A 13,926-nucleotide genomic window follows, 5' to 3' on the forward strand; every position below is an offset into this window, starting at 1 on the left:
GTGTGTGTGTGTGTGTGCATATATATATATATATACATATACATATGTATGTATATATACATATTATAATATTTATGGTTATATAATGTATATATACATATATATGTGTATACATATATATTATGTATGTATGTGTATATATATGTATATATATGTATATCTATTCATATATATATACACATACATATGTGCATATATACATATATATATCATATATGTATATATATATATTAATTTATGTTCATATATATATAAACATATATACACATATATATACACACAGTATATATATACATATATTTGTATGGATATGTGTGTGTGTGTGTGTGTGTGTGTTTATATATATATATACACACATATATGTGCATATATACATATATGTATTATATATATATATATTTTGTATATGGATATATATATATCTATACATATATGTATATATATATATATAAATATATATGTATATATATATACAGTACACACATACACATACATATGTGTATGTATATATATATGTGTGTGTGTGTGTGTGTGTGTGTGTGTGTGTGTATTCGTTTATGTGTTTATATATATATATATATATATATATATATATATATACGTATATATGTTCATATATACATACATACATGTATGTATGTATATGTATGTGTGTGTGTGTGTGTGTGTGTGTATGTGTGTGTGTGTGTGTGTGTGTGTGTGTGTGTGTGTGTGTGTGTGTGTGTGTGTGTGTGTGTGTGTGTGTGTATAAAACGTGTGTCTGTCTCCTTTCATCTATGTCATACTCTTAACCTTCTCCATTTCACTCTTTCCCCGTCCCTCTCTCTCATATCCCAATGCTCCTTTTCTTCCTTGTTCTTCCCCCATTCCTCCGCCCTCCCGTACTCACGAAGCATAAGTAACACAGGGAATGTTTCACCGGAGCTGGCGGCGAGAAGTCCTCGTTGGATCAATAGTTCAGTTTGAATCGCCTTTGGTCATGTCGGGGAATTCCATTCAATCAACTCTCTTCCTTCCTTTCCTGTATATGATCAAGTTTGAATTCTTATTGGCATGACAGTCTTGTTATACGGGATATGGTATAATGTGATATAACACCATATAACAGATCTATACTTGTGTTACTTTATGAATGAAAGTGACGATTGCTGAATGAAGAGAAGTTCAGTACTCACTGCTTACATAAAATGAATATTACAGAATATCACTTTGCATATACCTGTTCAAAATAGTGTGAAATATAACCGGTATTCATTTAAAAGTAATAAATGTATAGAGATGAATGTTGCAGGAGATTGCAATTATAAGCTAATTCTAGTGCCTGCATATCCTGCAGAAACTGATTTCGCCGTTGTGGTCTCTGCTCTCTTGATAAAAATATACTCACATATAATGTGAGCATAGAATGATAATGTAACTTTAAGATTTTACATTCACAATACGATAGTACACTTGATTCTGCTAACCAGCTCAAGGTTTTGGTATGTCTTGAATAAAATATGGATTATGGAACTGAAGTACAGAAGTACATTTTCACGTAATTTAATCGTATTAAATGCAATATTCTTTCTTAGATTAAATCCATCTTTTGTATAAATGCACTTGATTTCATGTCTCTAGTTCATTTACCTTACACGTATAATACAATCTTATCAGTAATGTAGAGTACATTGTGCATAATCGCTTTCTTGTGTAACGCAAAATTCATCATATATATTCACGTTATTTTTGTTCATTTTAAACGTTCATTTACTACAGATATGATATTGTTATGTTCCTCCGTGAAAACTTACAATATTTTAGAAGGAAAGCAAAAATTCTCCTGAAATTGCGTGTGGCCTAAAAATCTAGCATTCATTAAACAATAAAATTCCATGAAACCAAATTCCATTGATCATCATATTGATGATACCCCAAAACATATTCTATTTCTCATCATAATAAATGAAAAAAGTATAAAAGTCGTAGTAGAATAGAGAGAAAACAGCAAGCAGAAGTGTTCGTAGATTTTAGTGCGTCGCCGAATGGTTCGGGAAAATGGCGGAAGCAGGAGTCGCGACCGCCTCGCCTTCTGCCAGGTTCTTCTGTCACAAGTGCAATGTTGAGATCACGCCACAGCTACCCGTAAGTTGGAATGTCGCTAAATCTGGCCGCATCGTGTGAAAACGAGAAATGGCTCGGATATCTGCCTAGATGAGCCACAAAGGCGTTTTTTCCTCTCTCTCACTGGACGGGGTTGTGTTGTTCAGACAGGTTTCATTTTTTTTTTTATTTATTATCATCATTGACTGAAATCCTATGCGGCTGGGATGGCTGATTCGCATTTCGTATAAAAAAGCCTCTTATCGCTGCTTGTATGAGCGTTGGATGTGTCATTTTGCGGAGAAAGGGAGGCTGGAAACTGAGATACGAAATCCAGAAGTATTTTCACCTTTCCACTGAACAATATTTCGTCAGTGAGCCATCTGAGAAATAAAACTACAAACATTTTATCTAAGCTCACTTTCCGCCTTGAAAAAATACCAATGTAAGGGTATTTTACTCCATCCAAGACCAGACACCGTGAATCATATGGAAACCAACCTTGAGATTCCGTCTGGGTTTTTCCTTTTTCCCTTCACGGATTTCGTTTTTCGTGTTCTTTGTCTCGTGTGCGATCAGGCAAATGCACGACAACTTGTGCAGACTTCGCATTTGTATAAGCATGCATCGTTTTATTGTGAATGCTATATTGTCATGTTTCCTTCAGAAGTTGCAGACTTCACATGAAAATTCAACTAATTTCTTGTATTTCATTTCTGATTATATCCTATCCCCCTCTTTAATAATGTTATTCCATGTAAACACCATTTCTTTTCATTATTCTTTTTGCTATTATGTAATTTTCTCACATTTCTTTGAGTACAACCTTATACATAAATACTTTACTTTTCTTTTTTCATCTAATTCATAAATATCTCTTTTTCATCTTACGATTAACATAATTTCTTATTAATTCCTTACTCCTTTGATATTTTTTCTTCTTTCTTTTTTCCATGCCTTGATGCAATCTTCTAGTATGTCCCTGATAATTCCTACCAATTTCTTTCTTTTTCTTTTTCAACTTTCTTCAGAATCCTGTTGCCTTTCTTCTTATGAACCTCTTTCTTTAGAAGCTCATCATTCCATTCATTTTTCTTTCTTTTTTTTCCCTTGCTTATGATGTAATCTTCTCATATTTCCCTGATAAGTCCCACCTTTTACATAAGAGCTTGTGGTTGTCAGACCGTGAAAGCCTGTTGCAGGGGACGAGGGGGATTAGTTTCCATGGCTTTCTCTTATTACCTGGATAACACGCTGATGAGATGCTTGATTCGGATTCAGAAGTGGGTCTGAGAGTTGAGGGAAGACTGCTTTGATTTGTTCATATGGTGAAGCGGAAGGAAGTAGGATGTCTGTTGGATTAATTTTTGGTTTTGTTTTAATTTTGGGGTGGAAAGGTTTTGTTTTTCATATTACTTTAGTTATTAATAATTATCTTGTACTGCATTTAACTGAAATTAAATGTTTTGCCCTTGAAAGTAGTTGGTGATAGTTTAAAGAGAAAGATTTGGTTAGAGTTGACAAGACAGAGATCATGAATGACTAGGAGATATCAGAGGTTGCAAAATAGGGTACAATTGGTTTCACACAACCATATGGTACAAGGTAACTTTTGCCTGTAACAGATAGAATGACAGAAAATAAGGTACTTTTTGTCCATGGTATTTCCTCCGTAAGTTGATAATAAGAAAATTGTTCAATAAGTAACACTTTGGTATACATGTACAGGAAAATGTAAACACTATCATAGTCAAAGGGAAAAACAACTCATGAAATAATCTTCATAGATGAAAAATAACATTAGATATTAAGGTAATAGGTCGTGACTAATGCCATGCCTAGAATATGTCCATGGCCATTGGGGGACTGGGAGTGAAGCCCCTGGCTTAGGACGTTGTGCGGTTCATGGTGATGTCTGTGGATTAGTATTTTTTGAGTTTCACACAGCTATCCAACCTTACAATTATTATTCCTTGTTTCAATCATTCACATTGGAATAGGCATGAATCTCTTGTTATTTTTCATGGCAAATAATTTAAATGAAAGTATTGGTAATTGTTTACATGACTCCATGCCTCCGCTTTGCAATGTAATTTTCTTGTTTTTACACAAGCATCCCCCCCCCCCCCCCCATTTTCCATTATCTATATTTGTCATTTGATTTGCTTTATCTAGATGTAAGTGGAAATAATGTAACAGCTCCTTCCTAAATGCCCACTGAGTCTAATTACCTTCCAGGAGCTTTGTGCACTAGTGGCAAGTCGTTCCTGTCACCCCAGCCCTCCATTAAAATTTCCCATGATGCCTGTTCATGTCACCCACCCCTCAAGCCAAATATTTTCATGGCGTGATGGTCACATCATCCAGTTTGTAGAGGTTAATATATAGAATTAAGTAACATAGTAAGGTTAGGAACAAATACTTCTTAACAGTTTCATATGCATTAATATTGTGCATTTTTGGAGGTAAGGCTCTGAGGGTAACCAAATAGGGTGAAGGCCCCTATGTGTCTGAAAATATATTTTCTGTCAATGAGCTCTTTTCCAATTTATTGGCTGGTTGTACCATTGAAAAGGCAATAAAGTTGCACACATTTTGTCAGATCTCGTTTATCAAACATGACCCCTTTGAGTTAGTCAATTCATTCCCCCACTATGTTATCATGGGTTTTACCCCTAGGTTGGGTATTTTGCTAAAGTGATATACACACATCAAGAAATTAGGATTATATATCTGTAAGATGAATTCTGTGGCCGGAGGTCCGCAAGCGCATGGGTTTGAATCCTGACCACGATCTGAGGTTAGGAGGGGCATCCACTCAGGGTAATAGTCTCCAACTTGCCAATTCCTGCCTGTCCTTTTACGGGACAGGCCAGTCCTAGCCCTTGATCAAAAAGGGAGTTTCATAACGTTAAACCGAAACCAAATTCTGTAAGATAAATTCATATCCCTATGCAGAATGGTCTTTATTTATATGGAAGTCATAATTAAGATTTTGTGTGCAGCAAAAAGCAAAATGCGGTAAAGGTAACAAGGATTTTTGTGGTTTTACATATTTAAGCATCTTGAAGTCAATGCAAGTAGACAATTACATACAAGGACAATTTGTCACATTTTATCAATCATTTTTATTGTTTCCCAGAATGAATTATATGATCACCTTTTGGTGATCATGTATATGCTTTCATTCTCTTTCTTTCTGGTATACCAAATTTGAGATCTACAAACATCAAAGATCAAAATTGGCCATGCTGAAAGATGGAAATTGGAGGTTTCTGCAGCTGGTCAGTAAGGCAAGGCCAAGAAATTGTGGCCTGTAGGGATATGTTGAATGTTGTCTTGATTGTCATTTTGATGACACGTGTGTACCTTATTTGTATTGAAGTGCAGCTTCTACCCTAATGATGATAATGATATTGACAGTGTGATGAGCAGCAGCTGTAGAGAGGTGGAAAGTCATATCACATCACGACTGCAATATCTCTCCTTTTCCTTTTGCCTATTATAGCAGGTCTTTAGTTATTGCCTTATCCAAAGATATTTTTGTAATCAGGTAATGCAGTTATCAACTGCATAGGCACTTTTGTGAATTTTCTTTTTTGGTCTGGGGAAAAGTTTTGTTTCATTTATTATGATTGCTCTAGTTTTTATATGTACATACATTAAAAGGTTGCCAGAACATCATGTTAAAAACCAGCATGATGTAAGACTTAAGACTTTGTTCAGTGAAGATATTAAAGAAGTAAAGGGTGCTTGTGTATCCACGACAGGAAGCTTCTCAAGGCCATTCATGCTTTCTTGCAAATATCACAGTGCAAGGGAAGCAATGCAGTGCTGGATTCTTGCATGCACTTTGATCTTTCTAATGGTGGCTTGTGCAGCATGACCTTGCAGTGTTCTATATCTTTTGACTCACTCTTTACAAGGCGACAATCCACCTATTGTCATTGAGCGATTGGTGACGGCTGCAGCTTTGATGCTGTGTTGTCTGAAACATCATGTTGGAGATGGAGAGGAAATGGGTTTGCCTTAACTAGAGATATTGTAGGAGGTAAGATTTCAAGTTTCATTCATGGGGAAGGTACTCCTTATGAAAGACATAAGATGAAATATTATTTCCTTTATTTTGTATATATAATTGGTGTGAATGGGAAAGAGTGGGGGCACAAAGGTTTTGTGAGATTAGAAAAAAACAGAACAGTAAAAATTACTGGAAGGAAGAGTATCAGTATCGTATAGCAACTTGATAATTGGAGCACTGGGTTGCATGCACTGGTTGATATTGATCATGACAAGAAGAGAGAGTGAGTAGGTGAGTGAGTATGTTTGTTAGTGTTTGTGTATTCTTGTACACATTGATAACCTTGTGTATTGCCCATACATATATTCAGAGAGATAGAGAGTGTGTCTTGTTTGTTTGTATATTTATTTATTTATCTATATATTTATTTATGGGTTTGGGGGTTTTGTCCATTTATGTACACAATGGTTGACTTTCATTCTTTTAGCCCAAACATCTGTTCAAGGGCAGTGAAAGATAGCAATGCTGTCCTTTCTCAATTGAATGTTTATTAAAGCCAGAAACCTTGAAGTAGCTCCTTGTGTAAGTAGAGGGAGCAAGGGTAATAGAGTGATGGAGCAGCAATTACTATTATAATGTAATTCTAGTCAAACACCATCCTTTGGCAGGGCCAACTTAGTTTTAAGAGACAATTTTCCATTTGCTTCTGTTAGGATTCTTGGTTGTGAACACTAATGAGCTGAAAGTATTGTGTCAAAAGTGGCGATAGATACCAATTGTAAGAGATTAACCATTGAAGTTTTGTATTGGTTGTCTTGTAATGAGCAGATATTGATAATTATGTTTAAGAATATTCTTCAAAGACGTGAAGCCAAATTCTTTCCTTGCAGGAATATGTTTGTCCCCGTTGTAACAGTGGGTTCATTGAAGAACTCGAGCGGGCCCAAGGTTCTGACAGTGATAGCTCCAGTGACATGGAATCAGAACAGTACGACATGTGGGAAATGATCAGTCAGGATGTGTCATCGACAGGGCCAGGTGGGTCAGGCTCATCTTCTGCCTCATCCTCTGGCCCTGGACTCCGCAGGAACCAGCGACTCAGACACCTCAACCCAAGGCATGGGAGGAGGAGGTAAGGGAGGCACATTCTTTGTGTGGACTTTATGGTTTCTCTCCCTCCCTCTTGTTTTGTATATACCTTCTTATTATATGTTGTTACTTTGGAATATTTCATAATAGTATGTAAAATAATTTTATAGAAACAGTAATGTTATGAAAGAATGATAAAATGTTTATCATCATGTGATGATCATAAGAATAATGATAATGATATTAATAATTAGTATAATGATAATAATAATACTATCATTTCAGAGTAAATGGAGGGGACCGCCACTCTGCCCTTGCTCCACTCATCCATGACCTCATAATGCAAATGACATCAGGAGTGATTGAAGCCAGTGTTGGGGCGGGTGATTTCCCTGGCGCGCAGGTGGGCTTTGACCTGCCAGGCTTTCCTGTTCTTGTTGCGTCCAACCTTGCCTCGAACCCTGGCGACTACGCCTGGGGGAGGGGGGGGCTGGATGCCATCATCACGCAACTGATGAATCAGCTGGATGGCACAGGGCCACCGCCGCTCAATCGGGATCAGATTTCTCAGATTCCCACTGTCAGCATCACCAAAGAACAGTTTGGTGAGGCAGTTTGAAATTTGTGAGGGCCAAGAGATTGATACCTTGCATGTGGAAAGTGTAGAGTTAGAAGCAGCTTGGGTGTACAATTTTGCTTTAGTTGTAATTCATGTGATTAACAGCACCCACTCTGTCATTCTCTCAGTATTTGCCTTTCTCTCTCCAACTCCTTGCTTTATGCCAGACTTTTTTCCAAAAATTAATTTGGGGACTGCTCATAAAAATGATCTAACATACCAGCCTCTTCCATGTGTTTTACTTCACACTTCAGCTTGAATGAAAAAAAGTTCTTATACTGTAATCATGATTATTATCTATTCTACATCATTATTCTGACTCCTAAAGCTTCTTCTGCTTAGAGTGGGTCCAGCATCCCATCAACTGAAGGAGCAAGAGGGAAGTGTGAAGGTGGGGTTGGTGAAGTGACATATTAGCTCAGTGGAAGTCAGAGCCAGTCTACAGGCTGCTTATGGTCTCTCCTGCCTCGTTCCCAGCTAAGACTAAGGAAGATGATGGCATGTTCTTAGATCATTACACGACTTGCTGGACCCTTTCTGTAGTTATTGACATTTTTATTTTAATCAGATTGTTCTTCACTTGTAAAAATGTTCTGCCAGAAAATGTGCTTGGTTTGGAACAGCTGAAAAGGAAAAAAAGTTTATGGTAAAATATAATGTGTGTTAAGAATGAAAATTACTGAAAGGTATCCAGATTTTAAAACCGTTTAACCCTTACTGACGGGTGAAAAAAAAATAACTATACGTTCTGGAAATCAATGACAACGCACCGACTTTGAGCGCGGGAGTTTGGTACATCAAGCCGAATTACCGGCTCGTAGCGCTTTGGCAAGTTGCCGCTGCGTACATCCACACTGATCGCGCGGTTTGATAAGACGCCTCAGCGCATGACCCGTTGGGAAGGGGTTAAACAGTTAATAAAAAAAATAGAGGGAGGTAGGTGCCAGCTGAAAAAGTAACGTAGTTGTAGTTATTAGCGTTGCCAAATTCTTATCTGGCAAATTAGGAATGAATTGTCAGATCCTTTCTATGCAAAACCCCTCATTTCTGCTTGTAGTCTTATTAAGGTAAGGAACACATTAAACTTATTTATTGACAGTGTTGCTCTTCCAGATCAGGGTCTGCAGTGCTCAGTATGTATGGAGGACTTTAAAGAAGATGAAAGTGTACGTCGGCTGCACTGTGAACACTGTTATCACAATGACTGCATCATTCCCTGGTTAGAACTTGTAAGTATGGTTATTGTGATATATAAACTTTTGGTTAGATTTATATTGAATTTTAATTCATTAGTATTGTATTCAATGAGTGTATATGTGAGTTATGGCCATATGCCTAATCACGATATATGACATTATTCTTAAGTGTTCTTAATACATGTGGATGTCACTTTATGGCATGCTTAGAGTTTCATGCTATAAATGTGCATTTCACAATGGTGTTAGTAATCCTGGCAAAAAAGAACAGCTAAAATTGGAATCTTCTAACCATTAAATTGCTTTCTATATTGCTTAACCCATCACCACTGGGTAACAGAAGTCCTTGAGCATGATAAACTGGTGACACCGGTACACGTGACCTGTCTGAATGGGGTTAAAATGCTAATATTTTGATTAAAGATTACTGTAATGCAGTCTGTATTTAAGCTGCTTAATCCAAACTCTTTATTTTGGCAACCTCAAAGCAGTACAGTTACCATTGCCAGATGTATGTGAACTTGAGTAAGTTGCCTGTGCTTCAATAATTTGTTTGAAAGAATCCTCTTCATAGTCCTCACATTCACAGCAATTCTGTTATTTCTAGAAGGATTTATTAAGTTGTTTTTTGTGAAACCTCAAAATCTTTAACTTTTTTTATTTTTTATTTTTTATTTTTCTTCTTTTTCTTCTTTTTCTTCTTTTTCTTCTTTTTCTTCTTTTTCTTCTTTTTCTTCTTTTTTAATCCATTCCCAATGGGCATGTCATGTACGTCCATGCCATGCCCACTATGAGTTTACTTGTTTAATGTTTTTTTCACATAGACGGCTACACTTGTACTAAATCACCAATGAGCCAATTACAAGTATTGCCTCTCTCGCCCGTTTACCCTTTTCTTTAATTTACAAAAATAATTTACGTTACCTTATTTTGCTATTACTACTGTTTATAACATTATAGTAATTATAATTTTTGTAAAAAGAATAACACCATCGATATTCATAGCACTAGTGAAAAATACATGTGTAGAGACATTTCACAAAAAATATTTAAAAATAGCACAGCATTTTCCCCATCTTTTATTCATTTTCCCTGGTGGCAATGGGTTAATATAAATGCATGTCTAATCTAACAACACAGCTTACTAAAGTAAGTTCTATCATGACATTAGATTATTTTTTGTATAAGTCTAGAAGTGTTATTGTAGATTTTCCTCTTTATGTGTATTTGAAATCATTTTAAATTGACTTTAGCTTTCGCAATTTAATCCAATAATGTGGAACATTTATCGCCCATAAAGGTCATCAGTCACCCAAGTGTGATTCCAATAGTTGTGTATGGTACAAAGAGGAATTATAACTTTCTAAGCATGCCAGTCTGGTGTGGTCTAATTATGGAGTCCTCATTTTATATATTAATAAGTACAGAAAAAATGCGAACCATCTCAAGAATTCACCAGCCATCTCATCTATCTTTGCAGCATGGCACATGTCCAGTTTGTCGAAAGTTATTGATAGAAGATGGACAGTTTCCCCATGGTGGAACTGCATCCTCCGCAAGTACCAGTAGCAACAGCAGTACTGGTCCTGGTCCAAGGTGAGCAGGCAAGTAACCTTTAATCACCCTCATACTGAGCACATAGATCTGTAGTTCCCACCATCTCTCATCTCCAGAAAGATCTCCAGGGACAAGGTTCATTTCTGGGTGACATAAGGTTGTGTCAGTTCTGTTTCATGATCCAAATGAAGTGCACGAGTAGTTAGTTTTATTAGTGTTTGGTTTGTGTGGGTTTAAGGTATTTCCATGCGTAAGCTGTTCAGTTTTACACTTTTTGCTGTTAGTATTCTGTACTTCAATAGGTTTATTGCAAGTCAGAATTTTTAGACTTTTATGAATTGCTTCCTTGTTTAACACTAGTTTTAATTATGTACAGTTGGCGCATCTTACTTTGTGGAAATATAAAGTAGAATTCCAGATAGCAAAAAAAGATTTTTATTCGCCAAAATCTTACTGAAAGTTTGTGATGTTAACCTGTAAACCTTTTTTTTTTTTTTTTTTTTTTCTCCTGTTCAGTTCAGATCTGTAGTCTTCTATAGTTTTTCTTTGGTTGATTTAAAGTGAAAATGTCAACATCGATGTACAAAAGCAAATCTATAATTCAAGCATTCATATAAGAAAAAAAAGATTAGTAAGATGATACCATACGGTTTAATGTCAAAATGTGGATCAGATCTGTAGTATGAATATAACAATTGTGATAGATTAGATAAGATTTATAAAAACCTGAATATTGCCAGATATGTTTGAGAAATTATTTTTTTTTATTAGAGGAAGAACCATAAGTATCTGTTAGTCATCATATTACCACCAAATATTCCAAGAATTCTTTTTTTTACATGCCTTTTATATAACTCTTGGTACTGATTACTTAGTATTCAGTGTATTTGAATTTGTTATTCATTTGACTTTGTATTATATTTTGTGTGTAAATTTTGATGCAAAATACTTATCACTCTAAATTGTATAAATTGTATGGTTTTATTTCCATTTGCATCACCATTACTATCAGTGATAGTAGTAAGCTTTATTATTATTTCTTACTCCCATGCGTCAAAAGATGTCTGGTGACAAGGGCCTTGCAAGTTGTAATAGCACTTTGTCTCAACAGGTCCTCTAGTTCTCAGGCAGGACCAGCTGCATCCCCCCCAACTGTTAACAGCAATGCCTCCCCCACTTCCTCGTCAACTAGCAACAATACCCCATCTTCGAGATCAGCTCCAGCAAGATCCATGTTTGAGGATGAGCTAGATTGATGTTAGGAAAGCCACCTTGTCAGTGATTACTATGTCTTTGTTTGCATCACAGTATCACCACTGTTGCTTGCTCAACTCCTCTGTGGTGTTTCAGCAAAGGAGAAAATTGATTTCGTAATTGACACAAATTATAGAATATTGAAGGAAACTATGAAATGTGTTCTGGATTATTTATTGCTTAGACAAGATTTCAAGTAAATGTAGGGAACTGAGTGAGGTGAGAGAACTGCTGGAGACCAAGTCAGCAGCCTTTGAGATGTCATTGTTTTCAGGAGCTGAGTCAAGCCCCAGCTTATAGTGTTACCTCTTTACATACATTGTAATGTGACAGCACTACGTGTTATGGGCCAAGAATACTAGTGAGAAAACTATGATGATAAAGCAGCCATATCCCATTGCTACTAGTGATACCAAGACCTAAATTGAAGCATCATCACTGCAGCAAAGAAATTGAGAACCAGTAAATTTTTAGGAATTTCTTATTAACACTGAATACTCCTGTAGTTGCTTCAGGTACAGAGAAATGGGATTACAGTACGTGCATTTTTTCTTTTGTTCTATCTTCGTCTTTACTTTTTTTTCTTTTCTTTTTTCAATTTTGAGGAGTACTGTAATCTCCATATATTACTCATTCAAATGTAATCCAAATACCATATTTATATTCATGATATATGTTAGGAAATTGTATCCATCAAACAAATTTCTTCAGCTTTAAGTAAAGACAAGCAACCAAATAACTTATATTGATGACAGAAGTCAAGATTGCGCAAGTGCATTGGAATTTCAGCGGGACAGATGTGCTTTGGTAAGCCTAGGGTCTTACAACAAAGTTTAAATTCAAACAAAACCAAGTCAAACCATTTACTTACTAGAAGTAAAAATTTTGGTTGAAACCATTTTACTTGTGATTTTTGTGAAAGTACACTGGTGTACAAGATATGTAAATTATTTTTTTTATTGTAATTATTAGGTATGATGGAAGCTTTATTTTGTTTCATATATGATATTATTGTTATGGAGGCTTGTTGTAAATAGAAATGTAAATGTGTTAATTTTGAGTTATGACTTTTACAATGTGTACAAAAAATCTTGTATCGATTATTTCCTGGCCCCAAATGCACTTTCACTAGTCGTCCTGTCTCATGGTTTATCTGGGGATTGTACCATATTTACTACTTGTCAGAATAAAATTACAAAATCCTGTTCTTTTAATTTCTGTATCCACATATAATGTTTTGTTTAATCATCAATGATGATAATTGATATTATACATACCTGAATTTGATGTTGATGGAAATATTATAGTTTGGGTTGTGATACTTCAAAGTCTCAAATGTAGTAACAGATGAGTGCACTTCTAATATTTGAGCATTTTCATGCCTGGTGACATATGGCTTATACACAAGGTTAAAAAAATGCAATTGGTAACATGACCATCATTAATCTGTTATCTATTCTTTTACTTGTAAATGAGTGTATTAGGATCTTTCAGCATAGTATAGTGCAATTTTCCAAGGTTATGATGTATCGCTAGTTGAACACTGCCTGACAGGTGCTGCCTTCACTTGACAAAGCCTGCAGTCATTGTTCATGATTTTGTCCACAAGGTTAAGTAGATGATTGGTTTCCCAATCAGTCTGGCAGAACCAAAGCAAAATTATTAAAGAACAACATCCACATGCTTGTCTTTCTTTGCTTCTCATTCCCAAAGCTCCCATTTAACTTTTTGCTTTCTTTCTCTATAGTTGGCATCAAAACAGTGTGCACAGTCTGTGTTTTTTTCTGGTTATGACAACAGGCATTTTGGTTGTTTACTTAATGAGCAAATATCTGTGGCTGTAGATCAGTACTTGACTTTGAAAATGTAGCACTACTCAGGAATTTATCAAAAAGAGGATCATAAGGCACTGAATCGTTCAGAAGTTGCAATTGGCTACACAAATTACTGATGGAGTTTGAATACAGGTGTACAGAATTGGTCTCTCCATTCATATTTCCATAGTGCCCCTCCAATCCCTTACTTGTTGTTGGGGGGGGGGGGGGGGGCTTAGGAGGCAGAGACGAGCCCAATGTAGGGATCATCTCTACCTTGGACCTCAACCCTTG

The 13,926-nt window shown here is 35.9% G+C and overlaps 1 protein-coding gene across 3 annotated transcripts; it reads left to right on the plus strand.

The window, feature by feature from the left end:
• The first annotated feature begins 1,999 nt into the window (after positions 1-1,999).
• On the plus strand, positions 2,000-13,023 carry LOC125044231 (E3 ubiquitin-protein ligase RNF126-B-like). 3 transcript variants are annotated; one of them, XM_047640753.1, is made up of 6 exons: positions 2,000-2,124; positions 6,994-7,235; positions 7,478-7,797; positions 8,925-9,040; positions 10,488-10,603; positions 11,676-13,023. In XM_047640753.1, the coding sequence occupies exons 1-6, from the start codon at positions 2,038-2,040 to the stop codon at positions 11,818-11,820; spliced, it is 1,026 nt and encodes a 341-aa protein (XP_047496709.1). In that variant the 5' UTR covers positions 2,000-2,037; the 3' UTR covers positions 11,821-13,023. The 3 variants fall into 3 exon arrangements, with proteins under 3 accessions (XP_047496709.1, XP_047496710.1, XP_047496711.1); XM_047640754.1 differs by having other exon boundaries at positions 10,488-10,611; positions 11,676-11,809; XM_047640755.1 differs by lacking the exon at positions 2,000-2,124 and adding an exon at positions 5,944-6,133.
• Positions 13,024-13,926: the final 903 nt, after the last annotated feature.

Source organism: Penaeus chinensis, chromosome 35 (genome assembly GCF_019202785.1).
Source record: "Penaeus chinensis breed Huanghai No. 1 chromosome 35, ASM1920278v2, whole genome shotgun sequence".
Taxonomy (NCBI): Eukaryota; Metazoa; Arthropoda; class Malacostraca; order Decapoda; family Penaeidae; genus Penaeus; species Penaeus chinensis.